General features: G+C 44.3%; 1 protein-coding gene across 1 annotated transcript; it reads right to left on the reverse strand.

Moving 5' to 3' along the window:
- Nucleotides 1-2699: 2699 nt before the first annotated feature.
- Nucleotides 2700-13239, reverse strand: hapln2 (hyaluronan and proteoglycan link protein 2; the record flags this gene model as incomplete). Its single annotated transcript, XM_084442462.1, has 6 exons — nt 2700-2977; nt 3405-3587; nt 3849-3965; nt 5227-5576; nt 11144-11253; nt 13225-13239. 6 exons carry the CDS (start codon nt 13237-13239, stop codon nt 2700-2702), a joined length of 1053 nt encoding a protein of 350 aa, XP_084298588.1.
- Nucleotides 13240-19716: the final 6477 nt, after the last annotated feature.

Consider the following 19716-nt stretch of genomic DNA (forward strand, 5'->3'; position numbering starts at 1 on the left):
GTACTGTGCAACAGTAACAGATGAAGGTAACTGGTAAATCCCATTTATGACTGCACACAAACAATTGTAAACCATATTCAGTTAGTAATGGATTTAATCAAGAAAAATATAAATAAAATTGTATTTTGTTATTTTGGCAGAATTTGTAGGCTACCTGTTATTGGAGTACTTGCATTTTAATATTACCGTTAATTTAGATAAAATGTGTTAAAACCTAACAAAGTGTTGTATTTACTAAACTATAGTGCTATATTTCCTCTTCATGTTTTAGTGAGTGACGATGTCTTAGGTAGTTCTCGTTTTTTTGATTCAGCACCTTACTGGATTTACTGAATTCAAATAAATTAACTTAAACGTGTAATTCTAATATGCGGCTCTGGAACCATCGGATGTGACATGATGTCAGAATACATGGCTGGATTTGTCATGTGGCATTGTGATATAGGCACTGTAACATAGGATTATCTCCATCATGGGTATCATCTGGTAAATGAGCCCTGGGCCAGGTTTCCCGAAAGCTTCTTTCATAAAGAGGCTCTTTAGTCCATTCAGTTGACCAATCAGAGAGCTTGCCCAGACCAGTTGACCAATCAGAGTGCTCTAAATGAACGGCCTAAGAGCCTCTTAACGAAAGAAGCTTTTGGGAAACGCAGCCCTGTTCTTTTCTACTAATTTCTACTGTATAGTCTTTTTTACTAACACTATTAATACTGTGTGTGATTTTGTTTGCTCTAAGATTGACATCTTAATGTGAAGTAAAATGAATGTTGTCACTGACTGAAAAGTGTGACTTATTCAAAAGCAGGACTTCTGATTTATTGTATGAATTAAGATGTGATGAATCTGGATATTGTGATTTTTCTTTTGTTTTGATGTTATTGATGTTGTTGAATTGATTAGCAGTTATCCAATAAAAATATAGCGAAAACTCTTAGCTGCTTCTGCTGCTGATGGTGGGAGGTTTCACATGTTCAGCTCAGGACACAAGTTCTCCACAACAAATCCTCACACTGTTTTACACCCATACAAAGAGAGAGTGAACATTTTATTAATGTGCTATTATGTTGTGACTATTGCGTACAACGTGAATCCCTTTATGCTCGTACATAACAAACATAACATAACAAGTAGTTAAACACATGTGAAACATGGCAAGATTCTATTTACATTTAGTTCTGAAAGACAAGCCGTCCGTAGCATTGATTTTATAAGCAAACAACTGATATGAGTCTTGCATAGTGAGTGTATTATCTACTGTAGTGGTGTAGGGGAGACAATTGTAACAAGGGGCAATTGTAACATCTCAAATTACACCAATCAGAAATGAGATAGAACCATGAAACTCATTACGCACATGCTCTGTGATGATCCCTCTCTGCCTGCCAAAGGACAAATCGATATCTCATACTTAGCAAAGTTTTTCTGCCAAGATTCATTTTTGAGGTATGAAAGTAAATATTTTCAACTACTATATTTTCCTCATAGTGTTGCTTTGTATAGTTTTGATGACTATTCTGTTGTCTGTTGACATTTGATATTTTTGTTAGCTCTGTTGTTTCTACTGTAGCTACCAGGGTAGCTTGTGTCATGGGTGGTACAGTTGGGGGCAATTGTAATGCTGTTAGCTAGCTTATGTCATGTGTGGCATAAAAATAGATTTTTTGCTAAATAGTTAGAAAAGTGTTGTGTTCAGTTTAAATGTTTATATACAAATTCTGGTAACACTTCACTTTAAGTGTGCATTAACTACTATGTAATTACATAGTAGTAAATGCATTTATTACATAGTAGTTACTAGTAATTATGTTAATACTATATATACCATGTAAATACTATAGTGTAACTACACTGGACAAGTCTGCAAGTAAGACTTGTAGTGTAATTACACTATAGTATTTATATGGTATACATAGTATTTACATAGTAATACTAGTAACTACTATGTAATAAATGCATTTACTACTATGTAGTTACATAGTAGTTAGCCTACATAGTAGTTAATGCACACTTAATGTGAAGTGTTGCCCAAATTGTTTTTGACACATTTTACAGTGTAGGCAGTGTATGAATTAGTTTATTGTGGTCCTTGGTATTTATATAAAGGTATTACGTGTGTTGTTACAATTGCCCCCATATGCTGTTACAATCGCCCCTGGACGTGGGGGCAAATGTAACATTTGACTTCTGGTGTTTCAATCAATATTGTAGCTTTTTACAAGCAATCTAGCATTGCTTGTAAAAACATTTGTTGACTGTTAACAAGTAGAACACAGATACAACTTACCTATATAAAAATCTTATCCAAATAGTTCAAGAGGTTTTTGAGTAATGACATCAAAACCAAAAATTGTTACAATTGCCCCCGGTCTCCCCTATTTGTCGCTGAAGGCTTTGAAGAGTAGGCCTAGCAGGATTTTGCTGAGGTGTGTGTTGGCGAACCATCACTCTAAATGTTTCCTATCTTCGTGGCTGTATAGCTTTTAGATTTCATCTTCACCTGGGTAGAGGGTATCCGATTCACAGCTTTCTTTCCTTCACATAGGGTTCTTCGACTTCTGTAGAAAGATCTGTATCTGCACGCTTTGAAGCTGAAAGGCATCAGGAACCGCTACTACTTATAGTCCACGCAGAGGTTCTCCGTCTTTGGATGTGTGAAGCTCTATAGCAGCGGGCCTGCCTACAGATCTGCTTCCCGCGGGCTACCTGTAGCAGTAGGCCCCGTAGAGGCGTAGCGTCTTGTCGGGGAAGCCGAAGGTGATGACGCCCGGGCTGGGCAGGCCTCCGCAGCGCTCCCTAGGGGTGACGATGGGGAAGCGCACGCTGCCGTCCTGCAGCCAGCCGCCGTCACAGCGGTCGTAACTCGCGAAGCGCCAGGCCGCGTAGAGCTGGCCGACCAGAGCTAGTTCCGCCGCCTGCGCCTCGCACGCCTTGGCGGCCTCCGCGAAGGTCAGTGGGCCTCCAACAAAGAACACAGACCCTAGGGAGAAGACAGGAACAGGAAGATGTTGTCTTCAGTGTGTCTGAACAACAGCTTGTATTGTCCCAATCCTCCTCTTTGGCCTTCAGCAAGCCCACTCCTACGGTACACATCGCCAAAGGTCACCGCCATGTCGGTATGGCAAGTTAGCACTCCGATGGCATGAGACAACCCTGGACACAAGTCGCCTTTGGCCGGTAGGCTACAGTAGCCTACACCCACATCCACGCCCAAATACCACCTCTCTGAACTTCACTGTCACATTTTCATACCTGCGACCAAACCGAGCTTCCAAAAGAAAAACAAACACGACGACCGTCGTGCAGACGACACAACCAACGACTGACAGGAACCACCAGCAACTACACTGTAGCAGTAAAAGTGGCCTTTTTTTGGAGAGACAAAACCCCAGTGACCTTCAGCTTACCGGTGGTGACAGAGGTGAAGCAGAAGGCGTCGAAGCGGTCGCGGACGCGGTCTTTGGGGCCGTAGCTGCGGATGCCGGCCAACAGTTCCCCTCCACAGGTGGCACGCGGGTGCAGGATGGGGTAGTGGACGGTCCCGTCGGACAGCCAGCCTGCGTTGCACCAGTCCAGACCCTCGGTCAGGGCTAGACGAGAGGCAACGTGTGCCGCAAGTTATTTGAAGTCGTATAAAAAAGGCCTTTACTCAACCGCCTGCATGGCGACATGACCTCACATCAGCAATGTGTTTACGATTCCACGCCCCCCCCGTCCCCCGCCCCCCTCCCCCACCAGCCTGGAATTGTTGAGGCAATGACACTGGTGAGCGGTCTGGTACAGGCTACATTTATATCAATAATAATAATAACAACATCAACGTGTTTCTCATTGACGTGAATGTGTAATACCTCGGTACAGCTGTTTGAACGTGGCCAGAGTGCCGTCCTGTCCAGCGCATGCCTCCTTGGCCTCATGGAAGGTCAACTTGTAGCGACCAGTTCTACTCTGGTACGGAAACACCACCCCTGAGAATCAAGGAAACAAGGAAACACCACCCCTGAGAATTAAGGAAACAAGGAAACCCCACCGCTGAGAATCAAGGAAACAAGGAAACACCACCCCTGAGAACCAAGGAAAGTTGCCTCTTTATTATATGGTGATTTGGACAAACACTGAATTAAATACGCTGCCGGCTTTGCAATCGGTATTGTGGCTAGTTCCCATACATGCAGAGACCAGTCAAACCCTAACCCCAACTCTAGCTTTAACCCAACCCTAACCTTAATCCTACCCTACCTAAGCCTAACCTTTGCCCTAAACCTAACCTTAAGCCTAAACTAGGGATGCACGATATATCAGCAATCATATCGGTATCGGCCGATGTTAGTCATTTTTTAATATATCGGTATCGGTCTGATGTGCAAAACAGGGCCGATGTGAACAGCCGATAATTTCTTTCTGTCTAGCTGCTGTTGTATGTGTTGTTTTTGAGAGGAAGCAATGCAGTTAATCTATGATTAATTGTATAACATTAATTGTACAACATATCTATTCAATATGTATAACATTTGTTTATCATAGAAACTAGTTTTTATACAGATCATATCGACATCGGTAAATATCGGTTATCGGCCATGACAGCAATGTTAACATCTGTTATCGGTATCAGTCAAAATGTTCATATTGGTGCATCCATACCCTAAACCTAATCCTAACCCTACCCCAACCTTTGCCTAACCCTAAACTTAACCTTAAAGGCCCTACAAGGAGTTTCGGGAAGCGGAAGTGTTTTCTGCCCAAAACATTTTTCCATGAGCCTCCGCGCACACTGTCATAAAACTTAGCTACCTGAGCGGGTGTTTTGAAGACGGAATGATGGCCACCGACGAGGTAATTCCATAGGTCTTACTAGTAACGTTACTTTTGACAATATGGTCATATTTAAATTATTCTTCATGTTGTCGGCACCGTAGGCTACTGCAGTAAATCGTATCGTCATTCCAAGGAAGTTCTGGACGACCCGACCACAAAATAATAATCTAAAAATAAACTACATAGAAGAAACGACATTTGTCGAAAATGGACAAATAAGCAAGTGTGGGTAATGTAGATTCCCCCACATTAAAATGAGACTGTTCCTAACCAAAAATAAACTCCTCGGGGTACCTTTAACCTTAACCCTAAATGGCCTCTGCGTTTATAAAAACTAGCCTTTACCGTTTGCAGTCACTCTTTAGATGTCTGCGAATTACATGTTTTCCAATTCAAACAATCGTAACGCTCCACCTTCTATGCTGAGCGTGACGACCACGCTCTCGTCCTCCATGCCGTTGACCAGCTCGCAGCGGTAGCGCCCGTCGTCCCCCAGCTCCAGCGCGTGGAGGCGCAGCGACACGTCCATGGCGTGCGCCTGGCGCAGGGAGGCGCGGCGGCCCAGCAGGCCGTAGGGTTTGTGGGCGTGGGCGTTGGAGATCATGATGATGTTCTCCACCTCGCCGTGGTGCGGCTCCAGCCTGCTCCATTTGACCTTGTAGTTGGCGGGTTTGGCCTGCAGGACGCATGGCAGGGCGGCGCTCTCGCCACGGCGCGCCGTGACCTCGGCGTACACCGGGGGCTCGATCAGATACTTCAGCTTCCTTACCGCTGTGGAAACATGCTGTTAAAACCTCAGGAAATCAATTCAAAGCGCATTGTGTTGCCTCTGTGTATGAAAGGTGTTATACAAATAAAGCTTTGATTGATTGAATTCAGTTTTTCCGGATTGTCATTAAAAGTAATTCATAAATGGCCTATAAATTAATCTTAAAATCTAATGTTTACAGTTTACAGTGACTTGAGCAATTGAACTTGAACTAGTTTACAGTGATTCATGGTCAAAGCTATTGGTCTACATAATGTACATTCTAATAAGACGAGCCAATGCTTCACAGTCTTCAGTAAGACACAGTACAGTATGTGACCTAGCATACCTGACCTAGCATACCTGACCTAGCATACCTGGTGTGTGTGGAACAGCTGACACCCAGGTGATACAGCTGGCAGTGAGCAGATATGCAGCAGCAGAGTTCATCATGAGACAAGTCGCTCGGCTGATCCCTGCAGAGGAACCGTAGCATCGAAAATAAACATCCCCAAAGACGATTAAACACGGCCTAGAAGAATAATAAACGACTTGTAACTAGTCAAACGTACAAAGTGTAAAGAACGTAAAGATGAGCTCAAACCTGATTCCTGATGCCGATTTTTAAAAATCTTTTCTTTTCCAGAGATGACAGCTGATCCGGGATCTGTCACTCTCACAGCATGGTGCTGATGACCCGCTGGCCTGCTGGTCAGGGACTGGGAGAGTCCTAAAGGTCGTTCTCAGTGACCGCCCACGGAGCAACAGCTACCTCAGTGTCAGAATCAATCGTCTACATTCAGCTCATCTCTCTCTCTCTCTCTCTCTCTCTCTCTCTCTCTCTCTCTCCCAATCTGACACTCTCTCCTTCTATCTCTCCTCCCTCTGTCCTCCATTCTCAGTTCACATGCCCCCCCCCCTCTCTCTCTCTGTTATTGCCCCCCCCCCCCCCCTCTCTCTCTATGTTCATAATACCTCCCTCCCAGGCTGGGGTGGGTGTTGTAAACAGCGTCCCAGATGTTAATGGGGAAATCACAGAGCGCCATTGTTTGTCTGTGTCCCTCAGCTCGTCAATATGAGACCCACTCAGTGCAGACGTGAGAGGAAATGCAGGGTTTCCTCACTATCTTCGCTCCTCCATTCTGAAGGTTGAGGGGATCATACCATCACAACTGTATATGTTCTATGTTTGACACATCAATTGATGTCGTTTGACTCAAACTGTGCCACAGAGAGACTGTCTCCTTGTAGTGGAGGTAGCTAATTTCTTTGCTACTGTAGTAATCTGAAGCAACAAGATTGTGTGCTAAAGCAACACCGGCCTTCTAATGGAAATGTTGACTGTACTGCTCTGGGACCTTTTCCTATCTTGTTTGTTTTGCGTTTTTTTTTCGCCACAGAGGAAGACAGTCATTCATTCAACCAACCATCTTTGTTACGGCCCACACAGCATTGGGTCAGGGTGGGAGGAAGCTTTGGAAGTCCTGGTTTCCACTGTCCCCGGGCACAAGGGCGGCATTGTGAGAGCCGTGCTCTCCTTTCGCCCCAAAGACTACAGGCGGCGGTCGTGCAAACACGAGGAGGAGGAGGAGAAAGAGATGAAATAATGGGATTCTTCTGCTCCCCTGTGTCCCTGCGCCATTGTGCCCGGCCATCAATGGGACTCTTTCTGGCTGTCCGGTGCACAGCAATTAGTATTCATCAGGGCAGGCCTAGGTGACAACCGTCTCCTCCTCCCTGTCTCACCCACTCCCACCCTCCCTCCCTCTCTCTGTCTGTCTGTCTCTCTCTAGCGTTCTTTCTCCCTCTGTCTCTCTCTCTGTCTCCCTCTCTCTCTCTGTCTCTCTCTAGCCTGCTTTCTCCCTCTGTCTCTCTCACTGTCTCTCTCTACCTCTCTCTCTCTCTCTGTCTCACTGTCTCTCTCTCTGTCTCCCTCTCTATCTCTGTCTCTCTCTAGTGCACTTTCTCCCTCTGTCTCTCTCTGTCTCTCTCTCTGTCTCTCTCTCTAGCTCTCTCTGTCTCTCTCCCTCTCTCACTGTCTCTCTCTCTCTCTCTCTCTCTCTCTCTCTCTGCGGACTACCGAAACACCGCCCTCTGGTGGTACAGATGCATGAATGATACTGTATGAGACCAATAGCATCCATAGAGTACTGTATATATCATATTGTATGGATAGTGGGTGGCTGGTTAGAGTACCTCGCTTCACGTACTTGACAGCTGTTGAGTGTAACCAAAGCTCTGACAAATACATCCACCCGTGTTGCTCTGTCTCTCTCTCTCTCTCTCTGTCTCTCTCTCTCTCTCTCTCTCTCCCTCTCTCTGTCTCTCTCTCTCTGTCTCTCTCTCTCTGTCGCTCTCTCTCTCGCTCTCTGTCGCTCTCTCTCTCTCTGTCTCTCTCTCTCTCTCTCTGTCTCTCTGTCTCTCTTTCTCTGTCGCTCTCTCTCTCTCTGTCTCTCTCTGTCTCTCTCTCTCTCTCTGTCTCTCTCTGTCTCTTCTCTTTGCGCTTGTGTAAATACTTTAACTGATTCTCACATGACAGCAGTTGAGGACGGTACATGAGTAAAGCTGTTAGGTAACCAGTTAGGCCTATAAGACGCCTAAACTCAAGTAACAGCATGTTCTGCCTCTTCACTCTACAGTAATACTGTGTGATTCATGGGCCTGAAACATTGGCATTGCAAATCACCTTTCAGGTAAACCGACAGGTTGTTCTCAGAGCTGAGGGAGTGCAAATCCCTGACATTACAGTATGAAGCACTTCAACTGTACAGTTCTGCAAAACAATGTCACCACATTCATTCAAGATATCGCTCATCGGGGTTCATCAACAATGAACAACATAGAACTACAAAACCAGTTCTGAACACCTTTAGAAACCATAGAATCAACCTTAATAGAAAAAAAGTGTTGTTTCAGCTGCTTAAATGGAGACTGAATGAATGTTTGCCTAGATGAGGAGGGCTGATAAGCATACCAGCCCTGCTGCCCTCATCTAGTATCAGTTCGCCAGGAGCCCTGGTGCGTGACGCTGTTGACGCCAGCTGAGCAGAGCGCGACGTGGCCCACACCGCAGGCTCCTGGAGGCCCTCAGAGCCAAGCGCACATTTTTTCTGACAGCTTATTTAACGCTGTGAATGACGGCCCTTCCCTCCAGTAAAATACACCCGTCACAGGAGGCATTTTTGACATTCTCACAGATGCCCCGTACTTTAAGTTTAACGCGTGACTGACAGACCTGGAACACGTGTGAAAGGATGTCCCCTACTCCCAGGGTGAACAGGTAATGACTTCTGACAGGTTTTCCAGGAGTCCCTTCCTGACCGGCGCTTACCCCCTGTCTCAGTCTCAGTCCCACAGATGGATGCGGGCGCAGAGCGTGTCTCTGCATGTCTCACTCGTTAGGGTTGGAGCTGCAGAACAGACTTGACTTTGAGCTCTAACTCAGAGAAATGTAAACAATAATAGAAAAAACAACCTCTGTGAGATTGAAAGCAGGATTGTGGAGGAGTTGTTTTCATCAAGTGTTCATGTTTTCTCTGTTGGTATAGTATCTTGGTTTATTTCCTTTTATGAAATGTCCTCAGGACATGAAATACTTGGCACTGAGATGAATAGTAGAGTGGTTATGTAATCAATAAAAAAACTAACTGATCTGGTTACTAATACTGTACGCCATGCCAACACTAGTTAATACAGAAGCTGACAAATAATAAAAATTAAAAAAAATAGCTGCAAGCGGCAATAATGGGGGCAAAGCATGAAGAACGCATCAAAGGTAACAAGTGAAACATGCCACATCCACATTTGAGCTATTTGGTCATTTGAAAAGGTCAATGAAAATGTGTACCGCATTTCATGCAGATTGGTTAAAGTTCCTAGGAGATAGATTTTAAGTTTTTTTCACAATAAAAAAAAGGAGAGGCATATTTGAGTAAAGTTTCATGACTCTAGGTCAAACAGGGCATGTATATGCCCGTTCAAAGTCTGCAATTTCAATCAGTTACTATAGCCCTTTGGCCTATCAATGTAAAATTTGTTCGATGGCATCTTGGCATGATCCTCTACCATTGTGCAAAGTTTAGTGAAAAGTGACTAGTCGGATATAGGTGCTGCCATAGACTTTTACTGTCAGAAAAAATAATAAAACCACCAATTACAATAGGGTGCCTACGCAGCTTCGGTGCTTGGCCCCCTAAATATGAAATATAAAACGATACTTTATTAGAAATATGAAATATAAAACAAGATACCTTATTAGAAATATAAAACAAGATACTTTATTAGAAATATGAAATATATAAAACAATTTATTAGAAATCCAGACTGAAGGTACAATCTTGGTGGAACTAAAAAAAGGCTCCTCCCACAACGTTTGTCATCAGGTTTATTCACATACTGTCCTCCTGAACCCAACAGTGATTGGTTTATTCACATTCTGTTCTGAACCAGTTATCCAGGCTTAGACAACAACATAAAGGGATAGTCCACGATATTACACAAGTTCTCACTCATTAGCCCTGAACACAACCTATAGATTTATCGATGATCCAGAAGTTGACCCCGTCTCTCAGATCTTCAATCAAAAGTTGACTTGGGGCATGTGCGCCCATGTGACAGTCACGGAGGTAGAGAACTGATAGGGATCTGTGGAATGACAATGTTGTCTTTCTTGTTCGCTCTCTCTCTCTCTCTGTTTCCCACCTGGCAGCTCCACACCCCTGCTCTTGTGACACACAGAGTAAAAGGCCATGTATTGCTCACCAGTAGCACCTGAGCCAGCCGGTGTGTACAGGTCTGCTTGCTTGTGTCTCTCTCAGTCCTCTGACTTGGCGAGTAATGGCGTAACACTGCGTTAGTAAACGCATGTATTCACAATCGCAACATACTGTACAAGCCTATGGAGGGGTCTGCGGTGGTGTAGCGGTCTAATGCATCGTGTTCTGGTGCAGCTGCCTACCGGGGACCGGCGGTCTCGCCAGATCCGCGTACGGCCGGATCCCAGAGGGAGGGGCCTATTGGGCCAGGATGGTTTAATCTCGGCCTCGATGGATCGTCACACGAGAACAACCCCGTCTGGCGTCGGAGAGAGCGAGAGCTGAGGGAGTCCAGGAGTCATCTCTCTCCTTCACACGCGCTTCAACAGCTAGGGGGTCAATGGTCAAACTAAGGTCCATTAGCTGCCAAAGTGGGTGGAAATGGGATACAATCCAAAAATAATTTTATTTAAAATAAATAATACAGCCCATGGAGAGAGAGTCTCTACATCCACACAGAGAAGTTGTTTGTTCTTTGTTCATTACAAAGTTTCTCATCAGTCTCATTTCTCAGCATAGAAGCAGCGCTCAGAAACACACCTTCATTCACACACCTCCACGAACACACACACACACTCACTGTACAGTATGTTCACATGCAGCGTGTGAAGTACCTGTATGGATGGGGAGCTCTGTATGTTATCACAGGTTGCACAATGGACAGATCTCATCTTGTCGCTTATCGCGTCCAATCAGGAGCCTCGCAGAGCGTCGGCGCGGAGCCAGAGCACACACACCACATGTGCGCCATCGGCCCCGATCACCAGACCGTCTTATCTGCAGCGCCCGGGAGCCGGCCTGCAGATGGACTGACAACGCCCCGCGCTTCACACTGCACTCTTTGCACGCATATTTGCGGAAGGTGGAATTCGACGGTTGCTGGAAGTGGAGAGGAGGGGTGTGGGGTTTCGCACTCAGTGAGATGTGTATCTGAGCTACGGTCGTATTTGAAAAGGTGATTAAGACGTGAATAGATGTTTGTGGGCTACCTGGACATATGCCCGTAATCGATAATGTCATACACTCTGAAATGCGTGTCACAGAGGGAGAGAGTTTGGTTAGATGACTCTGTGCTTGGCAGGGCAGGATGTCACTCAAGAGTGTAGCTTTTACAGCCTGCTATCTGCAAGGAATGACAGGGACTCATAGCATCTCTCAAACACCTTCATCCCTGTAGCCTGTAGCTACACTCAGCCATTAGTAGAGTACACTAAGCCATTAGTAGCCTACACTAGGCCATTAGTAGCCTTCACTCAGTAATCAGTAGCCTACACTAAGCCATTAGTAACCTACACTCAGCCATTAGTAGCCTACACTCAGCCATTAGTAGCCTACACTCAGTCATCAGTAGCCTACACTCAGCCATTAGCAGCCTACACTAAGCCATCAGTAGCCTACACTCAGTCATCAGTAGCCTACACTAAGCAATTAGTAGCCTACACTAAGCCATCAGTAGCCTACACTCAGTCATCAGTAGCCTACACTCAGTCATCAGTAGCCTACACTAAGCCATTAGTAGCCTATACTCAGTCATCAGTAGCCTACACTAAGCCGTTAGTAGCCTACACTAAGCCATCAGTAGCCTACACTCAGCCATTAGTAGCCTACACTAAGCCATTAGTAGCCTACACTAAGCCATCAGTAGCCTACACTAAGCCATCAGTAGCCTACACTAAGCCATTATTACCCTATACTCAGCCATTAGTACTCTACACTAAGCCATCAGTAGCCTACACTAAGCCATCAGTAGCCTACACTCAGCCATTAGTAGCCTACACTAAGCCATTAGTACCCTACACTCAGCCATTAGTAGCCTACACTAAGCCATCAGTAGCCTACACTAAGCCATCAGTAGCCTACACTCAGCCATTAGTAGCCTACACTAAGCCATTAGTACCCTACACTCAGCCATTAGCAGCCTACACTAAGCCATCAGTAGCCTACACTAAGCCATTAGTACCCTACACTAAGCCATCAGTAGCCTACACTCAGCCATTAGTAGCCTACACTAAGCCATCAGTAGCCTACACTAAGCCATCAGTAGCCTACACTAAGCCATTAGTAGCCTACACTAAGCCATCAGTAGCCTACACTCAGCCATTAGTAGCCTACACTAAGCCATCAGTAGCCTACACTCAGCCATTAGTAGCCTACACTAAGCCATTAGTAGCCTACACTAAGCCATTAGTAACCTACACTAAGCCATTAGTAGCCTACACTCAAGACATTAGTAGCCTACACTAAGCCATTAGTAGCCTACACTCATCCATTAGTAGCCTACACTAAGCCATTAGTAGCCTACACTCATCCATCAGTAGCCTACACTAAGCCATCAGTAGTCTACACTAAGCCATTACTAGCCTACACTAAGCCATTAGTAGCCTACACTAAGCCATCAGTAGCATATGGACCCAGTTTTGACTGCCATGTTCTCCAGTCTTAAGATGAAATATAACAAGCCGACGCTCCGACACAGACAGTAGGGGTTCTAAATATGTTGGGACATCGGGAGAAGTTATCCGGGTAGACGGTAGCCTACCGCTGCTACATTTTCAAAACATCAGAGATCGTCCTCAGATTTGCAAACGCACATGACAACCGTAGGCCTACAAAGGTCTATAAACATCGCTTTAGCCAGCTATGCCACTGATTTGATGGTGTAGGTGGGCAGTATTTATAACCAATACAACTGAGTTACACTCACCCCCCTAAACTACACGCGTTACAGCCACCCCAGCTGGTCGAGATGAGCCCAACTGTGTATCCAGGTCACGGCACCACCACATAACAGGGGTGAGTTCAATCTGAAAATGGTGTGCACCGTTTTGCTACGGTTTCCAACATGTTTGCCTTGCCTTGACCCATTTCGTAAGCCTAAACATGATAAAGCCAGTGCTAACGTTAGCTTACGGTCGGACTCTGATATCTTCTTGTCTGCTGTGTAGCCTTGTCTTCTCATGCGCCAGCCTTCACTGTTGTCTTGTTTACCTATCAAGCGCAATTCGGTTTCCGATGCAAGCGACTCGCGCTCAATGAGGCTAGAGGTCATACTGAGGTCACACTGAAGTCACCCTCTGGAAATGCAGGTTATCAGGTTATTGTGTGCCCGGAGTGAAAAGTGCATGAGAAGCCAACTTCCAGCTTGGTGTATTCGCAGCACTACAGGTTATAAAAATGACAGTTTGCACCCTGATCCCACTAAAAGGTAATCCCACTTTGCACTGTTTGTCATCAAGTTTCATCATACACTCACACACTCAACACGGGGTACGAGACCGGTTAGCAAGCTCTAGACGCTGACAACAGTGACACTACCCCTTGTTGGGTTGGTGTGCTGATGTCTTGGAATCCATTTTTCCTTATTCAACTTGCTTAGTCAGCAGGCCTATGTTTGACCAGTGTTTGTTTTTCAACAAACTCCACCAAACCGGTAGCGAATAGGGTGGGGGTGGGGGGGCAGGGGTAGAGAACTCGCCCTAAGCGGGGATCAAACCAACGATCCCCCGCTTCTAAACCCTGGTTCGCTAACCGCAGCTCTCTTGGTGTTGCGCTTAGCGAGCCAGGTTCGGAAGTAGGAGATTGAGTTCTCCACTCCCCACCCAAGTCTGGATTCTAGAACACAGATTTTTGCTCTATTTGTTTTCTAAGATGCCGAAAATGCATAGACTGTTTTTTTGGGCAGGCCATGTGTGGATTTTGAAAATATTTATTCTTGTCCTCAATGTAGGCTTGATAGAGCCAGTAATGTTTCCAGATGCTTGGTTTACTTTTGCTTTCTTAAAAATGCACATCAATCATCGAGCACATCAATCACCCCTGCTCCTAAATAACCAAACATGTAATTTACTCATCCATGCATTTCTTATCTGTTCAGGGAATGCACTTTTGTTAATAGGGATGTTGTCTGGCAGTGTATTACTAGGATACTCCTAGGAGGCCTCCTAAGTGATTTAGTGAAAGTGCTTTGAACGGTTACTGATTTAGAGGTGTCCTGTATCTCTGCTGGAATGATAGCAGGTCGCACGAAAAACACATGAACGGGCATGTTACTGACTGAACTTGAGACGGTTAGAATACCTGCAGGGACCAGGAACACATTCCCAGAGTCTGGGTCCCTCATCAATTGAAAGTGATCTCACAGCTCTGTGATAGTGGTGACTCATCTACAGTACGACTCAGACAATGGATTTGTGTTTTATAAGTTCTAAAATGTCTTTCTATATTATGTCTTTTACCAGGCTTTAACATCTAGCCCAGGGACTGCAGCTGAAAATTAGCAACCCTGCTAATGATGCCATATTTACAGTTTTTATTCATGCTTCATGTCTATCACGGTGGATGGGTATGCACTGTCCCTGCTCAAATAAACTCAATAAAGTAAAGTGAATCATGTTGAGCTTTTAGTCACCACACAGACGGTCTGAGAGCATCTGGACTCATCTCATCTTGAGTCTCAACATGTTCAATCCCAGTCAATCTCAGTTAATCTCATATCTGGATGGAATTCAATATAGCTAATCACAGGAAGAAAAAACCTCTCCCATGATCTGGAGCCATCTGAGATGAGTTGAGCGCTAGAAATATGACTAGACTACTAGGTTATAGGATACTGATTTTGTTGACCGTTAGAAGTATGACTAGACTACTAGGTTATAGGCCACTGGTTTTGTTGACCGTTAGAAGTATGACTACTAGGCTAGGCTACTGGTTTTGTTGACCGTTAGAAATATGACTAGACTACTAGGTTATAGGCCACTGGTTTTGTTGACCGTTAGAAGTATGACTACTAGGCTAGGCTACTGGTTTTGTTGACCGTTAGAAATATGACTAGACTACTAGGTTATAGGCCACTGGTTTTGTTGACCGTTAGAAGTATACTAGGCTAGGCTACTGGTTTTGTTAACCGTTAGAAGTATGACTAGACTACTAGGTTATAGGCCATTGGTTTTGTTGACCGTTAGAAGTATGACTAGACTACTAGGCTAGGATACTGGTTTTGTTGACCGGAAGAAGTATGACTAGACTACTAGGCTAGACTAGTTTTGCATCATTATATACCTCATTATTCTTGCTAGCTTTTAACCTATAGATTTTAGTTCAACAATGTGTTGTTTTTGCAGAATGAGAGGGCTGAAGTTGTTGAACAAGTGATCTCTCCAACCAGACTTGTTCCTCATAGTTGTAGAATTTGTGATATTTTCAAAATGAGAGGGCAGGGATAGGCCAAAGCCAATGTCAAGACACCTGACCACCCCACAGGGTTCCAGACAGGCAGATAGGAGGTTTGAGAGACAGCCATGCCTTGACTTTGTAGATTGCACCTTTTGTTTTCTGCCTGTGGTCTAAGGTGGTAATAGTTGAGATTCCCTAAACCCACAACCGCATTCCTATGAGTTGCTCCCCTCCGTAGACAAGACAAGCGCCTCTGATGCAGCGGGGAGATAGTACAGTGAGATACGAGGCAGCATAACTTCAGAAACGGCAGGAGGATGTGTATGGACCCATCCCTAAATCAACAACACCCCCTTCACTCACACATTTGCCCCTTTTAACCCAATATCCACAAACCCACTGTGTACTTTAGAATACAGTAACTTTAGAATACAGTTCCAAATATAATCCCTTTTCTCTTCCCGCAAGCCACCCGGCTCCTGAGTGACTCTATCTACCCCCTGAGCCCCTCCCCCGGGATTGAATTTATTATAGCTATAGCATGTACATAACTCACCCATGCCCCCCCCCCATATATAGTATGTACATAATCCATCCCAAACTTTATCTATCCCATCACAGCTTAAACTTAATTAATTTATAGCTATAGAAAGGGTACTGTTTGAGTTTTGTGTTAATCTTTAAAATTGTAATTTTTGTAAAATGTACATTTGTAACTTGTAAATTTGGAATTTAGTATTAGAGTTTATCTCTAGCATAATCTTGGAGCCGGAAGCAACATTTCACTGTGACTGTACACCGTACATTACATGTGACAAATAAAATAATCAGGGGCCAGGCAGCGTAGCTGCCAGAACCCTATTGTATTTGCCAATATTATTATTATTATTCTCCATCGTCTGACTTCCTGTGGACAAAAAATCACCAAACTTTGCATAAGGTCAATAAACCTGATGGTGGCGCTATAGCAACAGTCTAAAGTTTAAAACTTTAAAAAATCCTAACAAATCAGCAATACAGTAGGTGTTATCACTGTAAAACCACCACGTGAACGTAGTCCCAGGTGAGACAAAACTTTCATACGCTCTGACCTTGCAGGAATGGAAAAGTCTATCACTGATTTTTTCATGAAATGTAAAACCTATCAAACCTATCTCCTCACACATTTTTGTCCAATTGACACCAAAATTGATATACTGGATCTTCAGACTGTCCTTACCAAACAAGCCTCACAGATTTTTGAAATATGAAAAATTGCCCATATTCCCATGAATTCTCATCAAATCAATGTCTGATCATCCTCATAAAAAGTGACAACATTAACAACATATCCAAGATGTAGTGTGATTTTTTTCAGATTTTTATGTCAAAATATATATATATATATATTTTTTTTTTTACAGTATTCTGAATTATACCCTCAAACGGTCAATGGAAAAGAACATATCTAAACCTAACTCCTCCCACATTTTCAAAATGTTTTACTATTAGCAATACTGTACATTTACTACAAATTCTCGCTCAATAAATGTCCAATGTTAATGAAAATTCAGGTCAAAATTGTCATGACAGGGTAGATGTGTTGTGTTATGTGCTGTGATTTCTTTCAGAATTTTATCTAAAAAATTGATTTTTTGAAAATATGTTTAATTCTGTCCTCTGAAACCAACACTTCATACAGAGAAAACTACACTACCCACAATCTAACGCAAGCTCCACCAATCAGAGACGTCGCTGTTGGCAACCCTACCCAGCCCCCGCCGAGGATTACAATGACTAAATTCATTGATTGGCCACTGACTGAGCACACAGCTGCTGACGTTAATGTTCAATTATGAAGAAAAGCAAACAAAACCTGTAAAAATGAATAAACATATCTCATCCCACATTTTTCAATCAATTAACACCAAACTTGCTTCACTGGATCTTCAGACTGTCATTCACAAACTCATTGACCAGATTGTCATCAAAATTGAGCTTACAATGCATCAAAATGTTTTACAATACACATTACTGTCAACAGCTTTCTTTCCTTTGTTGTATATTATGAGACTGATCACTTCAGTCACTCATCCACATTTTGAAGGGCATACCATCATTATATGATGCAACTTCTATTGTTATATCCTTTGTTTCAGTGTGTATACTTTAATCAACAAACATCTTTTCATGTGGGCTTTTACATATACCACATGTTCAGTGTTTTATGATGTAACAGATTCCTGCACCCTGGTGACTGGCTTAGTCAATTTGTGAAGCCAAACGTGAGTTGTTGCTAATTAGCTTAGTGAGATAGAGGATGTTGCTTGGTGTCAGAGGTTACAAGTTCAATCCTCAACTGATGCAAAATGAACATTGGAATGTCAACTTTCTTATTGTCTTCCTATTCTCTTTCTCTCGCTTATTGCTCCTAAACTTGTCTGAAATTGCCTGGCCCTGCCTCATCGCTGCGTAGCAACTTTAATCTTGATCTTGAATCTTCAGGTTCATTAGGTGCCATTTGGAACGCAGAATAATTCTACAGTATCTAAGCCGAAAGGGGATCTAGGCAATCTGGATTTTGTTTTACAAAGGGGCTCTTAAAGTTATGGGTTGAGACACACGCATTTCAGCCTCTCCTCACGCTCTCACGCCGCACTTCACAATTCTCATGCAGAAAAATCAAAAATCTCTGTTGGCACCCCCCGTGGTCTGTGAACCATTGTGACTGCTGGAACGTGGCCGTGTGCTTTGCCGTAGTCTGCCATCTCACCGGCCTCATGCACAAAACTGTGCAAAGGATTTACGTCAAAAGGCCGCTTACTTCACCACTTGGGTGTGATTTTTATAAATCCAAAACCATCTCAAAGGTTGTGTAGGAACACGTTTACAAAATGAGGCCCCTGTTTGTGGGAACAATACATCACTAGGCAGGGACGTGCACAGATAGACACGAGGTGGTGCTAGCACCTGCCCTTTGCTCTCTGGACAAGGCAAGTGCCCTTTTGAAAGTTACTTTTTTTTTTTCTTTAACAGTGTAGGCCTACTGTATGTGGCCCATGGTGACATCGATCGATTCTCGATTAAAAGCGTGTAATAATAATGCCCCAAGATGCGTAGTAATTTTGCCAGAGCCACCCCCCCCCCCCCCCCCCCGCACACACACACGTGCCCGCAGCACACACCGTGCCCCTCCCCTCCCTCTCTTCCTTTGTCAACGGTAAACGTGAAAAACGGACACAAACGGAGGCGCGCTACTCCTCCACTGCCCTTTACCCATCCAGAGTGCCCGAGTGATGACAGCTATCCCAGCCAGCTAACACATAAACCAAACGAGTGTATTGTTTGCCCCGTAAGCCTCAGTTGCAAAACTATAACTTGCATTTATTTGTCTCTATTGTAAAGTAATTCTCATACAGCGCCAAACAGCTGAGCATAAATTAGCCGACTGCCCATCTGCTTAACAAGCTAGACTCTAGGATTTAAATGGATTTAACGTAATGATGACCACCACGCGACCAATGTCGGTCGAATTTGTTGTTGGTACAGCATGTGAAGCTATCAGAATACTTAGCTCGCGCGACAATAAAAAAAAAAACTCTGTCACCATCCCCCCCCTCTCAACAAGTCGCGCGACAATCAAAATACAAATTATCTGTCAGCACCTGCCCCCCTCCCCGTCAACATCTCGCCGCGGAAGGTGCCCTAATTTTTCACTAAGCACCTGCCCCCCAAAATGTCTGCACGCCACTGTCACTAGGCCTGCTGCCAGTGCTGTGGGAAAAACAAAAGCTTAGAGCATCGCAAAAAAGTGACAAAGCAATGCTGACAAAATGCTTCCATTAAAAATAATTACAAATCTCTCGGTCAAGACATCTACTACAGTGATCAGTTTAAGGTGTCCCAACAACAACATGTACCACCTTAACAGACAGTAGAAGTGGGAGGAGCCGAAGCTCACCGTGCAACCTGATTGGTGGCCAGGTGAAGGGTGGTGGGCGTACACCTGTGAAACAAAAACACCCAAAACTGACCAACTTGTGTGTCTGCCGCCCTCTCTCCAGTCCCTGCGCTGAAGACACCGTTCTGTGTGTGTCAGTGTGTCTGAGCCACGGCTGTGGGTGTGTGTCGGTCTGACTGAACCACGACTCTGTGTGTGTCAGTGTGTCGGTCTGACTGTGTGTGTCAGTG

Source organism: Borostomias antarcticus (assembly GCF_949987555.1).
Source record: "Borostomias antarcticus genome assembly, chromosome: 8".
Classification (NCBI taxonomy): domain Eukaryota; kingdom Metazoa; phylum Chordata; class Actinopteri; order Stomiiformes; family Stomiidae; genus Borostomias; species Borostomias antarcticus.